Source organism: Heterocephalus glaber, unplaced genomic scaffold (genome assembly GCF_053883595.1).
Source record: "Heterocephalus glaber isolate CG9 unplaced genomic scaffold, H.glaber_assembly_v1.0 deba00000738, whole genome shotgun sequence".
NCBI classification, from domain to species: domain Eukaryota; kingdom Metazoa; phylum Chordata; class Mammalia; order Rodentia; family Bathyergidae; genus Heterocephalus; species Heterocephalus glaber.
The window spans coordinates 840,357-860,171 of NW_028258161.1; the positions used below are offsets into that span (position 1 = coordinate 840,357).

General features: G+C 46.7%; 1 protein-coding gene across 6 annotated transcripts in view; it reads left to right on the plus strand.

The window, feature by feature from the left end:
- The window catches only part of Pbx1 (PBX homeobox 1), a 307,106-nt gene that overhangs the window by 200,311 nt on the left and 86,980 nt on the right, over positions 1-19,815 (plus strand). For all 6 annotated transcript variants that reach the window (XM_021244716.2, XM_021244717.2, XM_021244719.2 and 3 more), the window contains one exon: positions 18,612-18,856. In XM_021244716.2, coding sequence (XP_021100375.1) covers positions 18,612-18,856 — 245 coding nt within the window. The remainder of the gene's footprint in view (positions 1-18,611; positions 18,857-19,815) is intronic.

The window sequence follows — 19,815 nt, forward strand, 5'->3', positions numbered from 1 at the left end:
ATTGTATATATAGGACCTATAGCTTATAACAGATTTACTGTACCAAAATTCCTTGCCAAGAGACCTTGGGGTTCAGCAATACACATTTCTGAGCCTACATTTAAAAGAACATGTGTTTTAGGAGCCTTTCAGACAATTTAAATCTCAGCCAAAGATGCAACACCAGTCACCAGCTCTGACAAGTCTCCCTAAAAGTATGGCTCCTTCATGGGGCCATCTAAGTAGTCAGCTAGGAAAATAAATTCAAGTGGGCTTTGCAGAGGGCATATTTATACAGCTCATACCAGGTCTGGAAGGCAAAAGGCAGCGGCCCATTTTACGGAGTGTTAACTTATTCCAGCACAGCAAGCGATGCCTGAAACTGGTTTGGAAAATATGCTAGACAGTGGACTTGGAACTTGGCAGACAGCTCCTCAGCATACATCCCACTACCTGGCCAGCTGCCTGACACCTCCAAAGAGACAGCATGGCAGGAGTATTGTAGAGCTGGGAATGAGGGGGTAGAGATACCAAAATGGGGTTTGAAAGCCTCATTGGATGACCTCAGAGCTGGCTGGGAGTGCAAGCAGAGTTGGCAGTACTGAGCACACAGACACACACGTACACACGCACACACGCATGCACACACCCACATACCATCCCCATTGCATACTTGGCTCATGATGAGGACCCAGAAGGCCGAGGTCCCTGCTCACTCAGACTCGCAGAAGTGTCTCTTACTCAGGGAGTCTGATTTCTCAGGTATGACCACAGCCAGTTCTGGACACCAGCCCCAGCCTGTTCCTTGGCTGTCAAAATAATGGTAAAGTCAGATCAGCTTACCTGATCACCAGGGCCAATCTTGGTTGGACTTGACTCCTTGTATTCTGTGCCTTGGTCCTGTTCAGAGCTCTAGACCCCAGCCTGTCTCTGTTGGTGACACCATCTTGAATACTAGAATTAGTTTGACTGCACTCTGGAATGAACTTAAAATTATCTTGAAAGATCTTCAGAACCATGCCTGTCACTGAATAAAACTCTTTTCTTCCCTAGTTCAGCTCTTGCATATAGTCAGCATACACACAGTCCTTGATACTGTGCCTTTTTTTCTTCTACTCTTGAAAGATTGTACCATACTAGATGGAATTGCGAGACCTGCTGGGTTCACTTTTCCACTTAGAGAAACTGCCTGTTTATGGTGTATCTTCATATGGACCAGCAATCAGACTGGTCTATTCAGTTGTTGTAAAAATTAGTTAATTAGTTGTTTAAGGGCCCGATAGCTTGGGTCTCACAATCTTCTGTCAAAGACTAGAAGGTGGGAGATCGATACTAGGTGGTGCAGGCCTGTAATCCCAGCACTCTGGGAAGCTGACGCAGGAACAAAAGGTTGAGCCCTGCCTGGCCAATTTAGCAACTTAGTGAGATCCTGTTGCAAAATTTAAAAAAAAGAAAAAGAGCTGGAGCTGGAGCTGAATGAAAAGGCCTGGATTTAATCTCCAGGACCAATACCACACAAAAAAACCAGTCACTATTGGGGTTTTCATGCTCTGACAAAGTGTGGCCGGTGGGTTGAAGGTATGTCTTCAGGGGTAAGGAATGAGGATGACTGGTGGGACAAGTGGCCCGTGGGACATCATTTCAGAATGCTTCACTGTGCCACATGCTGCAGGCCATGGCTACTTCTTCACCCATGGATTACCTCTAGAGGGGACTGGAGTGTCACCTGGAGCCTCCTGTTCTTTCAAAGTATACGAGAAAAAACCGAGTGCTGGAAAGGCATTGAAAAGCAGGTGTTAGATGAAACTAGTAGAGGCTACTGGACTGAAGAGCCACAGCCTGACTAAAGGTGGGAGGATCATAAGTTCAAGGCCAGCCTGGGCTACTAAGGGAGACCCCCATCTTCAAACAAACAAATAAACAGCTCTTCACAAATAAATGACTGAGAAAATAAACCTAGAATGTTTCCCTTTTTAAGCACAATACATGCTTTAGAAAGCTTCGAAAAAGAATTCAGAAGTCATGGTGCCTCCTGTCATGGAATTTACTAAGGAAAGAGAGCTTTTTGCGAGCATATCATTGAATCCTCAAATCTCAAGGGGGATGGGTGCTGTCCATCCAAGATTATGGTTGGTCTTGGCCTCTTCAAGGTGAGAATAGATTTTGTAAAATAAGTTGCTTTCTTCTGAGTCCTGGTACCATAACCTTGTGTTTTCTGTGTCCACTGGGCCCCCATGCCGAATATCACTGGGCCAAAGTCATGGGATCTACCCCACAGACACTATTGTGGGTTCTCTCACAGCTATGCCAGTGTGGACTTCACCCTGAGCTACTTTAATGGGGCCAGAAAAATCTCCTGAAACGCCATGACTTCAAGACTTTCCATAGAGTGAGGACGCGGGCATCCGCTGTAATCTAATTTTCTCCCGTAATGCTTGCTTTTCTCCATTTCTCATTGCTCCCTCCCAGTGTAATTACCACAGCAAGTGCTTCCTGTTTGTCCCCTGTAGGTACACCACATCATGCCAACAACCCGAAGCCCAGCAGGAGGATACAGTACCCTTTGCCAGTGTCAATCAGGGCTTGATTGCACTTCACGGCTGTAATCCAAGCCTGCTAATCCTCCTCTGCGGTAGGAAAAGAGCCCTGTTCTATTAGATAAGCTGATTACTGTCTGGAGTGTGCTTCATGCCTAGCAAGAGTTGTTGATATGGGGAATTACTGGCGGTTGGGGTCTGCCTCACGACACTAAGGACGCCTGCTTAAGGGTCAGGATGTCAGGCTTCACCTCAGATAGGATGGGGAAGGGTAGTTGATTACAATCACTTCTCTCTCCACCTCAGCCCTGGTGGCTAAATATTTACTTTCCTTCTCAGTTAATGGAAGGAGGCAGATAAGATAGTCAGAGACTGAGACTCTGTGCTCCTACCTCCAGCATCAAAACCCACTGCCCCATGATTGCCGCTTTTGCTTGTGTCTGTGGTACTGGGGATTGAACCCAGGCCCTCCACACTGAGCTACATCTCCAGTCTTTGTTTATTTTTTATTTTGAGACAGCATCTCACTAAGTTGCTAAGTTACCCAAGTGGGCCTTGAACTTGTGACTCCTGCTTCAACCTCTCAGCATCCTAGGAATACAGGTGTGCACTGATGAGGTTTGTAGGGCAATTTAATCCTGTGTTGCCTTGAGGGCTAAAGTAGAGAGGGATAGAGTGGGATTAAACTGAGTGTGTGGTGAACCCAATGGCCGCAGACCCGAGAGTGCCCAACCACAGGGAAAGCATGCCCACAGCGCCCATGTGAGTGCTGCTCACTCATACAAATGTTTACCTCAAAGCCACAGATGCCTAGAAACCACCTCCACCTCTCCCTAGTGGCCAGCACTGGTGTGGTGTGCAGCCTTCGGCTGGGCTGCAGACGACATAGCCCGGGCTCTTGAGGAGGAGGAGGAAGTGTGTTTGTTACAGTTGTCAGTGACTTGAGGTTGGTGTGATGGAGACTGGCAGCACTCTGGGGAATCCTACTCTTGTGTGGGGTGTTGTGTCCCCAGATGCAGAGCTGAGGTTCTGCTCAACAATGCTTGTGAATGTCGAAGTCCTACAGGGGGCTGCTGGTATAACATTGTTGGGATAGGGTGGGCGATTGGAGGTGGACCCTTAGCTCCTGGCCTTTGTCACCCTGTGGCAGCCGAATTTGGGGCCTGTTTTATAGTTGACTAGTGTGTGGCAGCCCACACTGGAGTGAAGAGATGAGGATGAATGTCCACCGGAACAACTGTGAGGCTGTCACCATCAGAGGTCCTCTGGTGCCTGAACTTCTCCCACACCTCAGGGCTCTAGACAGCCAGGTGTTAGTCGGGTTTACTTAAACTCCTGTAGCACAGGCATTTTGGATTTTATTTCTGTGTCTTCAGTATCTGGCACATAGTAAGCACTCAAGGAATGACTTTTCTTATTGAGTAACTGAATAAATAAATTAATTGAATGGGTTTCAGGAAAGAAGGGGCTACCCAAGAAAGAAGACACCCATTTCTTCTTCTTGAGCTGGCCGATAATGGACTAAAGCTTGAGCCAAAATAAACCTCTCCTCCATCATGTTGTGGGTGTTGGGTATTGTGTCTCAGCAACCAGAAAATAATTAAGATTACACCCTTCATATTGCTTTACACAGTCTTAAGATTAGCTAGATTATCTCCTAGTGGTATCATAATTCCATCACACATTTTTGAGCTGATTTTTCAAGATGAAGAGATTAGGTTGAGATGATTCATAACCTTTTGATTTTTAAATGAAGAAGAAACATATGCTATATATTCATTAAGCAATCTTGACCCAAGGACTGGGTGCTTGTTTCTGCCTTTTTGCTACTCTTTTAGGGAGCCCATATGTCATCATAGTGGCTTATGAAGGCTGAGAGTTGGTCTGTAGTTCTGGTTTCCAAGCTGGAATGAAAGAGCCAGGAGCTGGAGGATCATTCATCCTACTGGGTAGTTGAACCTCAAGACCAAAGTCTACTCTCAGCCACCCAGTTCCATTCATTACCAACTGTAATTTTCTTTCTTCTTTTCCCTTTTGTTTTTTAAACAAGTCTTGCTATGTAGTCTAGGCTACCCTTGAACTTGCTATCCTCCTGACTTGGCTTCCCAAGTGCTGAGATTATAGGCACATGGCATCAGGCCCAACTCCTGACTGTGATTTTTGATGGTGTGGCCTGCAAATAATTCTGTAACTTTTTGGTTTACTTGGGGACAATATAGTTTAGAGGGCGTTGAGTCTGGGAAAATCACACATGCTATATTAGTAGTTTTTACTGACTTAGGTTAGTTAGGAAAACACAGAAATGAAATTCTGCAAATAGCAACATGAAAGTCTCCACTGGCCTTTTCCTGAGAAAACTGCCAGTGGCCACTTGAGGTCTTGCCCACCGATCTGTCTTTGCTACCACCCCACCATGACTGGAGGCAGCAGTGAGGCAGAGGAGAGTCCCGTCCTGGAAGAGCTGCAGAACTAGTTAGATGCCCTCAGGCTCTGGTAGAGAATAGATTTCAGAATGCTTGCTGCATGAACAGTTGACCAAGACACCAGCCTGGGTCCTTGAAGGCACAATGCTGCTGGTGCAAACTAGTTACATTTTGGGTTTGGTGGGAAAATTTTATTTTAACCTGCCCATAGGGCTGTCACTATTCATAAGCGGACATGACCAGTCTGCAGAGTTGAGGTGGCACTAAAAGTAAAAAGAGTTTTGGCTTCTAGGATTACAGTATGCATCTGACCCCAGACAGCACGTGCAAAGCCCTGCAAAGGCATCTGTGAAAGTGGCGCAGTGGACTCTGTTCTCCATTGTGCAGGGCACTTTCTGGGTGCTTAGCACACTGTGCCTCAGTGCCCTGCTGAGGTCAGTACACTTTGCGGAGGTTGTCCTGTGAGTGTAGAAAGTGGCTCAGTGAAGCAGCATCAAAAAATGTCTGAGAACTTGGGCCAGGTTCATGTGTGAGACATGCGTGAAACTTTCAGAGCAGATACAATGTCAGCTGGAGAGATGTTGGCCCACTCAATGAATAAGAAAACTAGACACTTCTTCAGGGAAATACTGTAGGAACCACAGTAAATAAGGCCCAGCCTCAGGGAGACAAATCTTTAAAGAAAAATTAAGATAGTTCCTCATCTGTCTCTCTGTCAAGCATTGATATATTTAGCCAGCACCTTGTGGTGCTAACTGCTGTTTGATGATGATAGTCATGATGACCACAGGATCTCCCCACAGGGGTGGGTGCCTTTAGCCTGAGAGTTCTTGGCGGGGTGGCGGGGGGGGGGGGGGCGGCTCCATCTCTCATGCAAAAAAAGAAGGATCAAGCCACAGATCTTTGCTCTCCCTGAGTTCCCAATTTTACCAGTATGTTAAAGCAAGTGGAGGCAAAAACAACAACAAAAAAAGCCCATCTGAAAATCAGAGCCTAATCGCTCCCATCTGCTCCAGTGCTGCTTCCCCTTGCTGCCTGCCAGGATGCTTGCTGCAGATGCTAAGTAGCACATTATTTTCAATAAGTTGCAATCATTTACTTGAAATCTACTTCTCCTTTAAAATGTCCCCCTGGAAACTGGAATCGGCATTTGAGAAGGTCTGCTCAGGATAGAATGTGAATGCTTGCATTCAAGTTAAAGGAAAGTTAAACTCATTTGGCCAATGGGTGGTTATGTTGTTCAGGATTTCAGCCACTTGACTCTGCCGGGAGGGGAGGAAAGAGCACATGGAGAACAACAGTCTGGGGAAACAAAGACACTTATTAGGTCTCAGTCCCCAGAAAAAGGGACAGGTGCTGACATGGGCAGGAAGTGAAATGACAGGAAGTGATGGTTCCATGGAATTGTCCTCAAAGCAGCACTGTCACACATCCACTGACATGTCAAGTCAGCATCTTTGAGGGTCCCCATGAGGTATTTTTCTCTTGTATGCAGAGACTAGGCTACTTCGAATAAAACCATGCTTTTGCATTCTGGAGCTCATGATCTCAGTCACCCTGTCCTCATCCCATCATCTCAACCAAGATTTCTGACTTAGTCCGCTGGTCCAGGGAGAGTATCTGGACATCATTAGCATTTGGTTCTGCCATCTCCTCTTCAGTCAGTGAACAGCTTGGGGCTTTCAGAGGCTGCTTGGAAAGTTATAAGAAGCAGGAAACACCTCCTGCTTTTCATGCAGCCTGTTGGCCTGCATACCCTGTGGCTCCTGGGTCTGAGGATGGCACGAGTGACTCAGCAGCCAGGCATGTGCTTGGGGTAGTTTGGGTAGTGACTGGTGATGGATCATCTGCACAGTTTCCTCTCCCTAAAGGACCCTGTTGACCTTGTGTGCATATGCAGCAGGACTGTCTGGGGTCACAGGTGTTGTTCATGGTCATATGAAAGGGAAAGCTAATTGGGACGTGCTTTGAAATGGACCCAGATGACCATAAATAGACCCAGTGTCCTTCAGCTGGGGAATCCTGCTCCCCCATTGTGAATGAGTGCTATTTCTTCTCTACGTAGGGTGCATTGGGATCTCTCTCTCTCTCTCTCAATTCTCTTCCCCTGACTGATTCAGCAGGCTGGGTAGATTATAAGCCCTAGTTTACAGTAGTCCAAGAAAGCATCCTAAATCAGCTATCTGTATATAGGTCGGCAGATGACAGACATTCACCCTAAAGTAATTTGATCTCACATTGCTGAACTTCCTATATTTGCCTCAAGGTCTGCAGGTGATCACAGTTTTCCACAGCTTTCCACCGGTCAGGATAGCCTTTTCTCTTCACTCCTTCCATCACAGAGGCAGCAGGGTATCTTGGGCCCTTTGGATACATAACCACTCCTCACCATCCAGCCCTGTATTCCTGATCCAGACTTAACTCCTTGAGGCCACTCCATACCCTGGCCAGGTGCTATCTTCTTGTCCTGTCTCCCAGCCCAGACTTCTTGAAATGTCTCCCATCTCTGCTCATAGCCCTGATCGTACCAACAGGAGGCTTCCCTGACAACAAAGCCTCTTCTGGTTTGTTTTGAATTTCTCTCTTTGTTGAAAGAGGTTCTCTCCTGTGGCTATTCAAGCTTTTCTGTGACTTGCCTCTAGCTATTAAATCTGCCTCTGTCTATTTCTTCTGTACCCTTCTACCCTTCCAGATGTAATCTTCTTTTTAACAGTATGAATTAACTTGGATGGTTAAGCAGCCAAAAGCAAACAAAACAAACAAAAGTACTTCTGAAAATTCCAAAGTAACATGGCTTAAACAAAATGCAAGTTTATTTTTTTCTAACTCTCCTTTAATCCAAAGATGAGCATTCAGGCTTGTCTCCAGGGAGATAATTTCGATCTGGTTTCTCTCCTTATGGTGTCTTCTGGTTTTCTATCTGAGAATTTCTATCTGGTTTCTCTCCTTATGGTGTCCTCCAGTGTCTGGGCCATCTCAAAGTCCCAGGAGGCTGCTAAAGTATCAGAGGTTATTTCCTATTCCAATCATCAGAAGGAAAGGAGAGTACAATAAAAGAGTGTTCTCTCTTTTAAAGACATTCCTAAGTATTTTATACCTTACTTCTATTCATCTATCACTGGCTGGAATTTTGTCACATGGCACATGAGCATGATTGCATCTAGCTGCAAGGGAAGCTGAAAAATGTTTTTCCACCCTATAGTCATGAATTCAGCTAAAAATTAGGGTTCTGTTTCCATGGAGAGAAATAAATTAGAAAGAAACTAGCAGATCAACTTTTTTCCTTCATCTTTGTACCAACATTCAGCCTGATCCATTCCAAGGTAATATCCTGCATCTCCACATAAATATTAGTATAGTTCATGTGCAAACTTACATGAGATGATTTTATCATCAGTGGTGATGGTAGTTGTGGGACTCAGTGAGTTCTGTGTTTTTGCCTTTTTGTAGCAAAACACACACACTACTCTTTTATCTCATACACTTCAACTTTTCATTTTCTTACTCAAAGGAATCTTGGTTCTAATGGACAGAGGAATGGAAGGACCCAGGTAAAGAGGCAAAAGCATCACAGTGGGAGAAAGCATTGCACTTTGTTCCCTGACCCTGACAACGTCCATCTGCCCCATCTCTGTCCTGTCCATCACTTGGCTGAGGTCTGCACTTCCACCTCATTGGAAAGCCCATCACTCCAGTGGGTTGAAGGGGACCATCACCAGTAGTGTTAGTTTTCTGTGCTGTGTGGGGGTAGAAGTAATCACAGATTGAGTTAAGACTAAATTATTAGTGAATTCCAGAGGGACGCCTCAAGTTCGATAGCTCCTTGTATTAGGCACATTGTCTGCAAATGATTTATCAAATTTCAAAATCTAGAAGAGAGTCCTGTGAGAAAAAATTTTTTTTCTTTCTGGAAAAAGGATCTTACTAAATTCCCCAAATTGACTTTGAACTTGCAATACTCTGCCTCAGCCTCCCAAGTATATAAGATTATGGGAGTTGCCACCACACCCAGGCAAAATGATCTTTATTTCAAACTTTGTGCTTATGAAATTGTTTGGAAAATAAGCCAAAAAAAAAAAAGTTTCTCTATGGGCATTTTTTCATTTGTCACTAGGAGCAGGAAAAGATTTGCTATCCCAACATGGCAGTGATGTCAACAAGGTAAGACCACATGTCATGAAATCACAGCAGCAAATTATCATGATATTTCCAATGTGGCATTTCTCTGTCTCATCAGCGACAGGTGATTTTGGTTACTGAATCTCTCACAAAGTTAAAACATAAGCACGCTTCCCCAAGCCTTCAGGTGGAAATCCGGTCTTCACCCTCTTCTGATTGATTTATGTACCTTGTAATGGAACATTGAAAGCAGCCATTAGAGATGACGTCTAGGCTGGCTCCTGTGACGAGGGGAGTCATGAGGGGTCAGGGGATCACCTGCTGTGTGGGAGGACCTGGGTGATTTCTGTCCTGGGGGAAACCCGGGTGGAGGGGCTCTGGATAAAGAGGAGACAGCTGCGACTTCAGACGCAGTGATCCTCCCTTTATGTGCCAGGGAGAAGGATAACAAGAGAGGAGCATAACGAGTGGGAGGTGGAGGGAAGAAGAGAAAGAAGACATTTTGAAAATGTATTCTTCAGGCACAGGGTCAGTATCAGTCTGAGCTTGTCTAGAGGCATAGGTAGAGAGTATGTGTGTATGTGTGTGTGTGAGTGTGAGTTCACAAATGTGTGTGTATGTTCACTGGCTTATCCTGGTTTTTAATTTGTTGCGGATTCCTAACTTACAGAAACCAACCTGTTTACTATAAATCTATCATGCCTTTTTGATTCTCTCCAAAGGGACTATTATCAATGGGATTGATCCAGATTTAACCAACAATAGAAAACCTACCCGTTACCAAGCACCGACATATGCTTTTATAAGAACAGTCTTATTTCATCCTTAATAAGGCTTATGGCATAGTTGGTATTAGGACCCAGTGTTTGTTGATGGGGAAACTGAGGTTACAGGAGGCAGAGATCCAGTGTTCTACTTGCCTTCGTACCAAGAGCATACTCCCACTTTTCTGGGCATCAGAATGAGGGAGGGGAGGGGAGCAAGCCTTCTCTTGCAAAGAACCAGGCAATGGATTAGGTGCCTTATTGAGACTCCAGGCAACCAAGTATTGTGAAATCTCACCTGCTTTCTGTAATTACTTCATTTAAGAAATAGCATTTTAGAGGAATGCTTTCGCCTCCAGGGAAAGCATAACAAAGCGCCGACCAGTGGTTCCATGTTGCCCATGCCTTTTACGCATCACAAACCAGGAAACCATTCTTTGCAACCTGGTTGCCACGTGCCATCCAGGCCTCGAACACCCCGTGCTGGCCCTCTCAATGGTGTCTTTCTTTTCCTCTTGAGACCTAGGAGTGTCAGTCCAAAGCAGAGCCCCTGTGAGTCACTCCTCCTCCAGGCCCTGTGGCTTCTCTGTGGGCAAAGGGGTTTCCCCAGCAGCAGTACCAGCATTCTCTGTTAAGGACCAAAGCCCCTCGCCCAGGGAGCTGGCATCCATCTAGAAATGCAGGGGCCTGTGCCCAGTGCATTAGCTTCCTCTCCGCCAGCTGGCCCGGAGAGGCTCAGTGTGCCAAGCGGGGAACGAGTGAATGGGATCCCTGCCCATGCAGCCCCTGAGAAGTAGAAAATACATGTGACCAGAACCGCCAAAACCTCACCCAGAAAAAGGGATGACAGAAAAAGCTCGGTATGTTTCTCTACAGAAAACCACAGAACATAAACAAACAAACAAAAAAACGCAAAGCATCTCGAGTGTCTCATATTTTCGTTTTCATCCTCTGCCTTAAAACTTCACACAGAGCTCTGTGCACAGTGGCTGTTGGCCAAATAGGAAGAAATGAGTGAATCTTCCCCTGATCTTCAAGGCCATGTTTATTCTGAAAGTCACCACAATGACATGATGGCCCCATAGTAAATCCTCAGTAAGTATTTGTGGGATGAAACTCTTGAGGACCTTAGCATCTTGCAGGTATTTGACAAAAGCCCTCAAGTCCCCTGCTGTTGGTTATATTTTGTTTATCTACCTGCTTAACAAACCAAGGTACAGAGCTGATAGGTCAGAAAGATATTTACCCTTTAAATCAAATCCTCCAGTGGCTGCAACTCTCTTGGAGACTTTTGATCTAGGCCAAGTTCCACCTTAATCTCTCTCTCTCAGATCTTACAGGGAGGGCTAAGGGACACTGGGCACCCAGAGGAGGTAATTGCCTCACGTGAACTGGGATTTCTTATCTGGAGGGGGTGTTCCAGCCCAACAATAGCAAGAAAGTTCTCCCCATGGGGCTGGATGCTCTGAAGTCAGACATCACTGGCTTTCCTGAGCCAACCAGCAGCTTTGACTGGCAGCTATGTGTATGGTGTGATTGCAAAATATGATGGATGCTTAAATTAAAATTTATTGCAGCAAAAGACACATTGCCATTCATCTCCCTAAAATACACCCCCTTGCTTCGAACACACACATCCACCACTCTTACCACTTTCTGAAGCAGTTCTGGAAATCTTTCCTGAGTATCTTTAGTTGTGTACTTGTGGCCGCCTCAGTGTCCTGAGTCCATTCAAAATGTTTCCTTTCGTGGTCATTTTTACTTTGGTGAACAGTCAGCAGTTGCACAGTGCTAGATCCAGTGAATTAGGTGGATGAGGACAGGCCATGATGCCTTCACCAGCCTCCCTTTCAATTGGTTTGCAATTGGCCATGACATTCATTCACCATGTTTTCTCACACATGTAAAGATGCTCATAAAAAAGTCTTCCAAGAACACTTCAGAAAGTTACCAAAATGATGGGATGTGCTTAAAGTGATGGAGAGTATTTTGAGGGGGATTAATGACAATGTGTCTTATCACTCCTGTTATAATGCTCACCTGAAAAACTCAGGAAATCTTAGGGTTAAACATTTCCATTCATTTCATAGACCACTCTAAAAATCACCACCAGAGAGATTTCCCACCGAGCCTACGAGGGGGCTGAGAATGAAGAGTAAAGAACATCCATACACACTGCTCTGAGCTTCGAGGAACTCACTAAAGGAAGTTGTTGGTCCCACCTTGGTTTTTGAAGAATCGAGTTATAGTGATTTTTCAACTGGAGAAGTCTCCAGTTTTCAGTCCTAATTGTGCTTATGAGAAAGGAGAGGAAGGGGAAAAGGGTGTGTATCCACTGGAATTTTTCAATTGTCAGCCGTCAGCTACTTTATGAGTCCACAGCCCTCAACAGCATTGGCACAGGGTACGATGGACTGGAAGCACAGAGACCATGGTGGTGTGAAGTCAGAGCCCGTGTCTGCTTCATCTCGGAAGTCTCAGAACCCAGCCCCTTCCTGCCCCTTCCTGCCCCTTCCTAGGTGCTCCGCCAGTAATCTGTCCCGTTGACCTGAGCCTTTCTCTGAGAGTCTATTTGTGGCGACATCATATGTGTGGCCCCTCCTCTGCCAGGCCTGCTTTAGTGTCACATACCAGGCTATCCCAGCACCCAGAGCCTGTGCCATGGGGAATGTGGGCTTACTGGGGACATCCCAGGTTCGGATCCTGAGGCTCTGGCTTAATTCCAGCATAGTTTTCATGTTTAGAATTTTCAGATTGGAAAAGCAGGCCTGACAGTTTTGGGAGTACTGAAGAAAGCAGAGAGAAAGCAGCCTGGCTCCAGTACACCTTGGAACCGGAGTGGGGGTGGCACACGCAGCGAGCAGTACATGCCTGGCCAAGACCTGGGGGCACCCTCTTTCACTTCCCTTCCCGCCTTCATTCTTCATGATACTGCTCTTGAGCAATTCTGGCGCAGATGCTTGATGCCAGAGGCTCTGTGGGGTCACGTGAGGGTGGACAGATGCAGGATGGGTCAGCTCTGCCTTTTGGGAGCTCACAGTCCTGCTGGCAAGATGGCAGGTGTGACGTCGGGTGTCCTGAGATGCCCGAGGCCACGCTCCAGACAGTACATGCTCCGGTGGCTCAGAAGCCAGAGATGGCATTTTTAGAGGCTTTGTATCAGGGCAGGCTTCATGAAGAGGATTTAGAGCTGAGGTTTTAAATAGGACAGAATATGATAAATGGATTTCTGTGGTAGGAGACAAGATGGCATCACGTCCAACAGCACAGTGCTCCCACTTATCATGGAGACATGGGTGGGAAGAATGGAAGACGACCCGATTTAGATAACTCAAATGAAGAAATCGTCAAAAAGAACTTCATTCCTTCTCTGCCTCACCTGTTTGTTTCCTTCTTGCCCAAAATTGAGTTGGGCATCAAGACACGAAGCTGTGTGTGTGCCTGTGAGCCTCACTGGACCTATTTGTTTTTGACTTTGGGGAGGTTTCTTTGCCTTTATGATAAGCAGTTTGTCTGCTCTATAAATTTGGGATATTACTTCATGTTTTATAAGGTGAAGTTCAGTGTGTGCCAACACTTTATGAACAGATATAACGTGTAACTCCAAGGCTCTCAAGAGGCAAGCACTTTGCCCTGTGTCTAAGACTGCAGAGGCAGCTACACCTGTCCCATACCTGGGTTCAAGGTTCTGCCCTCGGCGGGGGGGGGGGGGGGGGGGCCTCGCAGAGCACCCCGGGAATGGACTGGAGCGCTCCTTCTCCCCGCTGGCCTCCTGGTAGTGCATAGAGAAGACTTAGCTCTGGGTAGGCAAGCACCTTGGGTGGAGACTCGTGTTTGGGGATCAGACCTAGGGTCTGAACACATGGGGAAGGCTGCCTTCCTCCACATAACCTGGGAAGCTTTCTCATGCTTGTCCCAGCCTCTCAGTGTCTATCTGAGCCTCTTTGGATCCCCGGACTGCTGTCCAAATGCGAAAACAACCCTCTCTGGAAACTTGTAGAAGTTTGAAAGTGAGCAGGGCCATTTCCCCAGCACTAAGCCGGACACCGAGAGGAGGCGGAGACCGAGACCCTTGGGCTGAACCAGTCCTTGGTGGTGAAAGAGTGCCCTCTAGTGGCTACTGGCGGGAGCTCCTCTGGACCCGTGTTCTGCCGAGGACAAAACAGGCCTTCTCTCAGCCTTCCTGCCAATACTCTTGGGCTTTTGAATGTGCCTTTGGGTTTGGTTTGCTTCTCTCCTTGTGTGAAGCAAAAGAAAGAAAGAAGAACCACTGGAGAGCAGTAGTTAGAGAAGCCCCGACAGTGCTGTGACAGTCCCCTTATCTTGGGAGTTTTTCCAAAGAATTAACCCCCAGGCAAGCAATCTCGGCAAGGTGGATGTGACATCAGAAGCTTTGAAAGGGCTTGAGAAAATCTCTATATAAATCACTGGCTTGGTCCCTTAAGGAGGGGTGAGATGATGGGAAGGAAACGCCTTCTTTAAGAATTATTACCAAATGGGTTCCATGTCTCCATGGGCATCTCCTCCACTGATTTCCAGTCTCCTGGAGTCGACGGCATGCTTGTGGTGCTGGAAGGGTACAGGCCCGCTGAGCCACTAAAAGCCTTCCCCCACTGGCATAAACGGGCACTGGGCCCTTTAAAACCTGCTCCAGAGGAAGCTGTTGGTCCAAGGAGGAGGGGCCGGGTGCCCGTCAGGGAGGCAGGAACCTGATCATTTGTGATGGTTGCTGGATTAGGTAACAGCTCCACTGGTTGAAATTGGATCTCAGAGAATGAGTGTTAACATCTCTGGTGTCCTGGCGAAAGGTTCATTTGAGTCTTGCATGGTGCCGCAGAGATAAAAAGGAGCTTTTAAATAATCATTTTGTCTCCTGCTCGCCAGGGTGCTGGCTTCAAGCAATAAATAGATAGCATCAGTTCTGCTTAGGCACATCACCCTTTTCATTTATTTATTTAATGTTGGTGGAAGTTGTTTTTTGTTTTGTTTTGTTTTGTTTTTTTAACTGACTAGCTGAACAGTTTCCCTACCCGTGGATCAGAACACTGATGTTTTCAGTGGTACATTCACATTCTCCCGGTTCTGGATTGAAATGTGAGCAGTACTCTTTACTGTACTATCTCTGCCCTCTGCAAACACACATAGTCCACGTCCCCCGGGGCTTCAGTCTTCTGTGTCAGTGAACAGTGAAAGTTTTCTTCTAAGGTTTTTCCCTTCTTTATATTTGTTCTTGCTCATATTCTGGCATTTTCTTTTTCAGTGATATTTGAGTGTGACTTAAACAGTTTAAACAATGCAAACTGGAGAGGGCATCTGGGCTGTTTTTGTTTGTTTTTCTACATCTTTGTGTTTTCTTTTTTCTTCTTCAGATCTCTGATTTGGGATCCTATTTATGTATTTCTATCACATCAAATTCTTATTTGCTATATTTGGCAAAAAATTCTATGAAATCATAGTAAATCCAATTTTTAAGGCATATTTGTTCAAAGGATTTTAAAATGATGGAAAAGTTAAGTAAAATGCTACCATTGTTATTGTCCCCTTTCCCCCTCAAAAAATCCCAACGCAATATATCATTCGTAGCTGGAAAGGATAATCAGTACACATCAGTGCTGCAGGTCCAGAACCCTCTGAGACTCTCCAGGGGCCTGGTGCTCACTCCATGACCTCTTGGTGTCCTGTGCCAGCCTTAGCAAGATCTTCCCTTATTTTATTTTAGGTTTCAAGGCCTAGCAAAGTCTCAATTAGGTGGGTGTGGAGAGTTTTTCCAAAATAGTTTGTTCTTCTGCATAATTGTTTAGAAAGCAGTGGAGCATGGGCTTGGGGAAACAGGGAAGCTGGAAAGAGCGAGCACTCTTGGGTGACTGTCAGGCGGATGGGAACTAGGAGCAGTGCCATGCTCAAGGTTGCCCACTAGGACTTGGGGAAACCAGGGCAAGAACTGTGGCCCGTGGATGCCCATCTCTCAGCCCTTCTTCCTTCTCCCAGAGCTGAGTTTGCTAGAGGACTGCTGGCAGAGGGCAGGAGACTGCTACCCATGCTCTGGGTGGGATTCTTGGCATGACCTTCAGCAGACAGTGCCTGGGCAGCCCTGACCACTGCCATCACATGATCCTTCTGCACCTTGCTGTACTCTTCAGACCAGATATTGTTGTATGTATGATCTATGGCGTTGGGCTACATACAACAGTGGTTGCTTATGGAACAACCAGGAGGACACAAGAGGAGTCACTGCTTCCTGGCTGAAACCTGCCCGTGGCAGGGAATTTTCCCATTCGCTGCTGGAGCTGGTGACTTCCTCTGAAGGGAGTATGTGGGACAGGGAATTCAGAGGGCTACTGAGAGCATAGAAGCTGCCCTAGCCTGCATTTCTAAATGATCAAGCTAGAGTGAAACAACTATGTTGTTATTAATGGCTCAGAGGCAATTGTTGTTTAACGTTTCTGAATGACCCATAGATAATTTTGTTGTTAAAGCATTTAAAATTCATTACATAACAGCAAACACCCAACCTCTCCCCCTCCCAAGCTAACACCCTCCTTTAGAGCACCCTCTTCAATGGTGGAACTGTCAAAGTATTCAATACCTTCTTAAGAAGATGGTTAGTGGTGGTGTGTTCTTTAGAGGACCTTGGAGACTTGCATGAATAAATTCAAGAAACGGAAGAACATGGCTCAGTCCTTATTATTCAGGGATCAGAAGGGGCCTTTGCCCATTCAGCTTCCTGAGCATACCAAAGAAAATTTCCCTGGTGGAAAAAAAAGCCACAGAGTAAACCTCTGTGATCTTACAGCCTTATGCTATTGCCACTGTAGCAATTTTATTTGCATGAAGCAGAATATTAAAATTTCAGTTTGTAAGTGAAGGAGAGGGTTCCTGGGAACTGAAGTGTTTGTGGTCTGTGTGCAGGGGTGGTTTTCTTTCTTCTTTGCCCCTCCCCTCCCCCTCCTCCTCCTCCTCCTCCTTGTTCTCCCTCTCCCCTAGCCACTCCTTGCCACCTCCTTCCCTCCCATCCTTTCTCACTTCATCAAAGAGCAGGGGTCTCTCTCCGTACCTTTTCTCCTTTCTGCTCATGGCCGGTGGTCCCCACGTGGGACACTGCACTCTGCTGCCCTGTGTTTCCTGAGATGTTTTCTGGAGCAGGACTTGGGATTTCCTGCCTGTCCTGCCTGTTGGAAGGCAGGCGCAAGGAGGCACAGCCAGCACTGATGCTGGTATTGCCTGTGACAGAACGAACGCCCTGAGCACCTAGACTTCTTTCGCTGTTACAGCCTGGCACCGGGCAGGGCTGCCCAGCTCCGCCTAGGACATGGCAGGCGTTGACCCCTTCCCCTTGGGCCTCTCCAGCTGCACCCACCTGGGGAGAGCTCCAGACTCCAAGCTGCTGATGCCTGTCTTCACTGGGGCCCGGCACTCTGTGGCCTCTGACTTTAAACCCTTTCCTCCTTTCTTACCGGTACTGCCCACAACTCTCTTCAGTTGTTGTTTTTTTTAATTGAAAATCCTCTTCTTGTTCCCTTTCAACAATGACTTAGCTGCTGACAAGGGAACCAGGTTTGGATGAGTGATTTATTTTATGGCAGGTGGTATCCAGGTAGTAAAAAACGACCCTCTCACTTTTCTGCTTATTTGCTGAACCACTTGATCTTCAGCTTAACTCACGCCCACCTCCCAAAGTTGTGATGCTTTAATAAAAAACGGCCCTTTCGTTTCTTGGCCTGAGAATCCTGATCAAACACACCTGTCCGCTACCACAGCTCCGGCTTCTCCGGATCCCTTGAAGATTTGCTTCCCACAAGACCGGAGGCCTCACTGCCTAGAGTGGAGAGATGGCAGTCCTCGCACCAGTTTCCTGAGGCGCTGGATTTCTCTGCAGTCACCTGGTCCCGGGGAAACATCTTACAATTTCATTCCACTGGTTAGCTTAGATGATTTTTGAAATGAAAATATAATTTAATCAAATATTACAAAGAAAGTCAGGGAGTGTAAAACCACAAACGCAGTAGAAATCTAAAATTAAACATGAAAAGGTAAATGTTTTTCTTGAATTGAAATCAGTAGTTTGAGGATCAAAGCAAAAAATATTGGATTATAATTAATTTTTTGCACCTTAGATTCTTATTGTGGTAAAATATACGTAATTATAACATGCATCACTTTGCCTTTTTTTCTTTTTCAGTACCAAAGGTTGAATCTAGAGCCACACTGAGCTACATCTCCAGTTCTTTTTATTTTGAGACAGGGACTTACTAAGTTGTCCGATTGCCCAGGCTGGACCTGACCTCGCGCTCCTCCTGTCTCAGCCTCCCAGGGTCCTAGGATCACAGGGAGTGCCACCATGCCCAGCTTCACTGTGACTACTTTTAAGTGTACATTCGGTGGCACTACGCGCACTCACATCACTGTGTAACCATTACCCCATTCACTTCAAGAACTCGTTCATCTTCCCGAAGTGAAACTCCACTCTGTACCTATGAAACCCTAACCCCTTGCTCTGCCTCCCATCGGCCTTGGTATCCGTATCCGGTATATGACTTTCGGCCTCCACACATCCGGGTATTTTAGGTGCTTCCTATAGGTGCAGCACGGTGAATCTCGGAAACAAAACTACTCTCTGCTTGCGTTTTCTCGCCTTCGCAGTTCTCTCCCAGCCCTTCCTTGGCTCCTCAAGGCCATATCGCAGTCACCTGGGAGGTGTTTTAACCACGTGGCATGCCTGGTTTTTGTACTTTTAAACTTGTTTCTCTTGGGTTCCCATGGTCACTGCCCTCGCTCTTTGTGTTCCCCAGTTTTGAGCATCCGGGGCGCCCAGGAGGAGGAGCCCACGGACCCGCAGCTCATGCGCCTGGACAACATGCTGCTGGCGGAGGGCGTGGCGGGGCCCGAGAAGGGCGGGGGCTCGGCGGCGGCGGCGGCGGCCGCGGCGGCCTCGGGAGGAGCCGGCTCGGACAACTCCGTGGAGCACTCGGACTACCGGGCGAAGCTCTCCCAGATCAGACAGATCTACCACACGGAGCTGGAGAAGTACGAGCAGGTAAGGACGGCGCTCACAGGCCCCTCAGGACAGGGGCGGGAGCCGGAAGCCAGCTGCCTCCTCCTCCTCCTCCTCCTCCTGCCCAGCCCCAGCCTTGGCTGAGGGAGCTGGGCCGGTGGAGGCGGTTGCATAACAAGGAGTCCGGTGTGAGTCCGGTGTGAGCGGTGATTTTGAGAAACAGTCCATAGAAGGACAGCCGGTGCCTGGAACCTTTGATACACGATTTATAATCCTGCCGGGTTATGTGAAGTGTGATGGAAACGTACAATGAATGTTTAGATTTTACAAAGCGCGTATTACAGTGAAATACATATTGTCATTAATCACTCTCACTTCTCACTTATCCCATTTTTCTTACCACTTGCTGAAGCACTTCTGGAAGTCCTCTTCTGGGTGTGTTTAGTTGGGCTGTTGTGGCTGCCTTGAGTCCTGAATCGATTGAAAACATTGACCTTTCATGATCCTTATTATGACTTTGAGGAAGAGCCAGAAGCCTCACGGTGCCCGATCTAGTGAATGAAGCCGCTGAGGACGCCCCGCGATGGTGTTACCAGCCTGCCTTTCCTTTGGATGGTGCTCAGCAGTAGCACTCGCTGGATTTTTTATCACACCTCGTAAAGACATTCACAGAGGAGGACGTCCAGAACTGCTTCAGAAAGTGGCAAGAATGATGGGATGAGTGCGTTAAGAACAAAGGGGAGTATTTTGAGGAGGATGAATGGCAATGTGGCTTTTACTTTAATAATTTTTTAATGATAAATTTTATTCATCTCCTGTAGGTCATTAGTGGGGCCACCACCCGATCTATGCCACATCTATGGGAGGTTTCTGGCCCTTGTTTATTCCTTATTTAGGATTTCTTTTCTGGGTGCTCATAGAAACTTATAGGAAAGGACATTAAAACTTGGCTTTAAAGTCCCTTTCTGTACCCAAGCTCAGTTCAGTTGAGAGTCAGACAT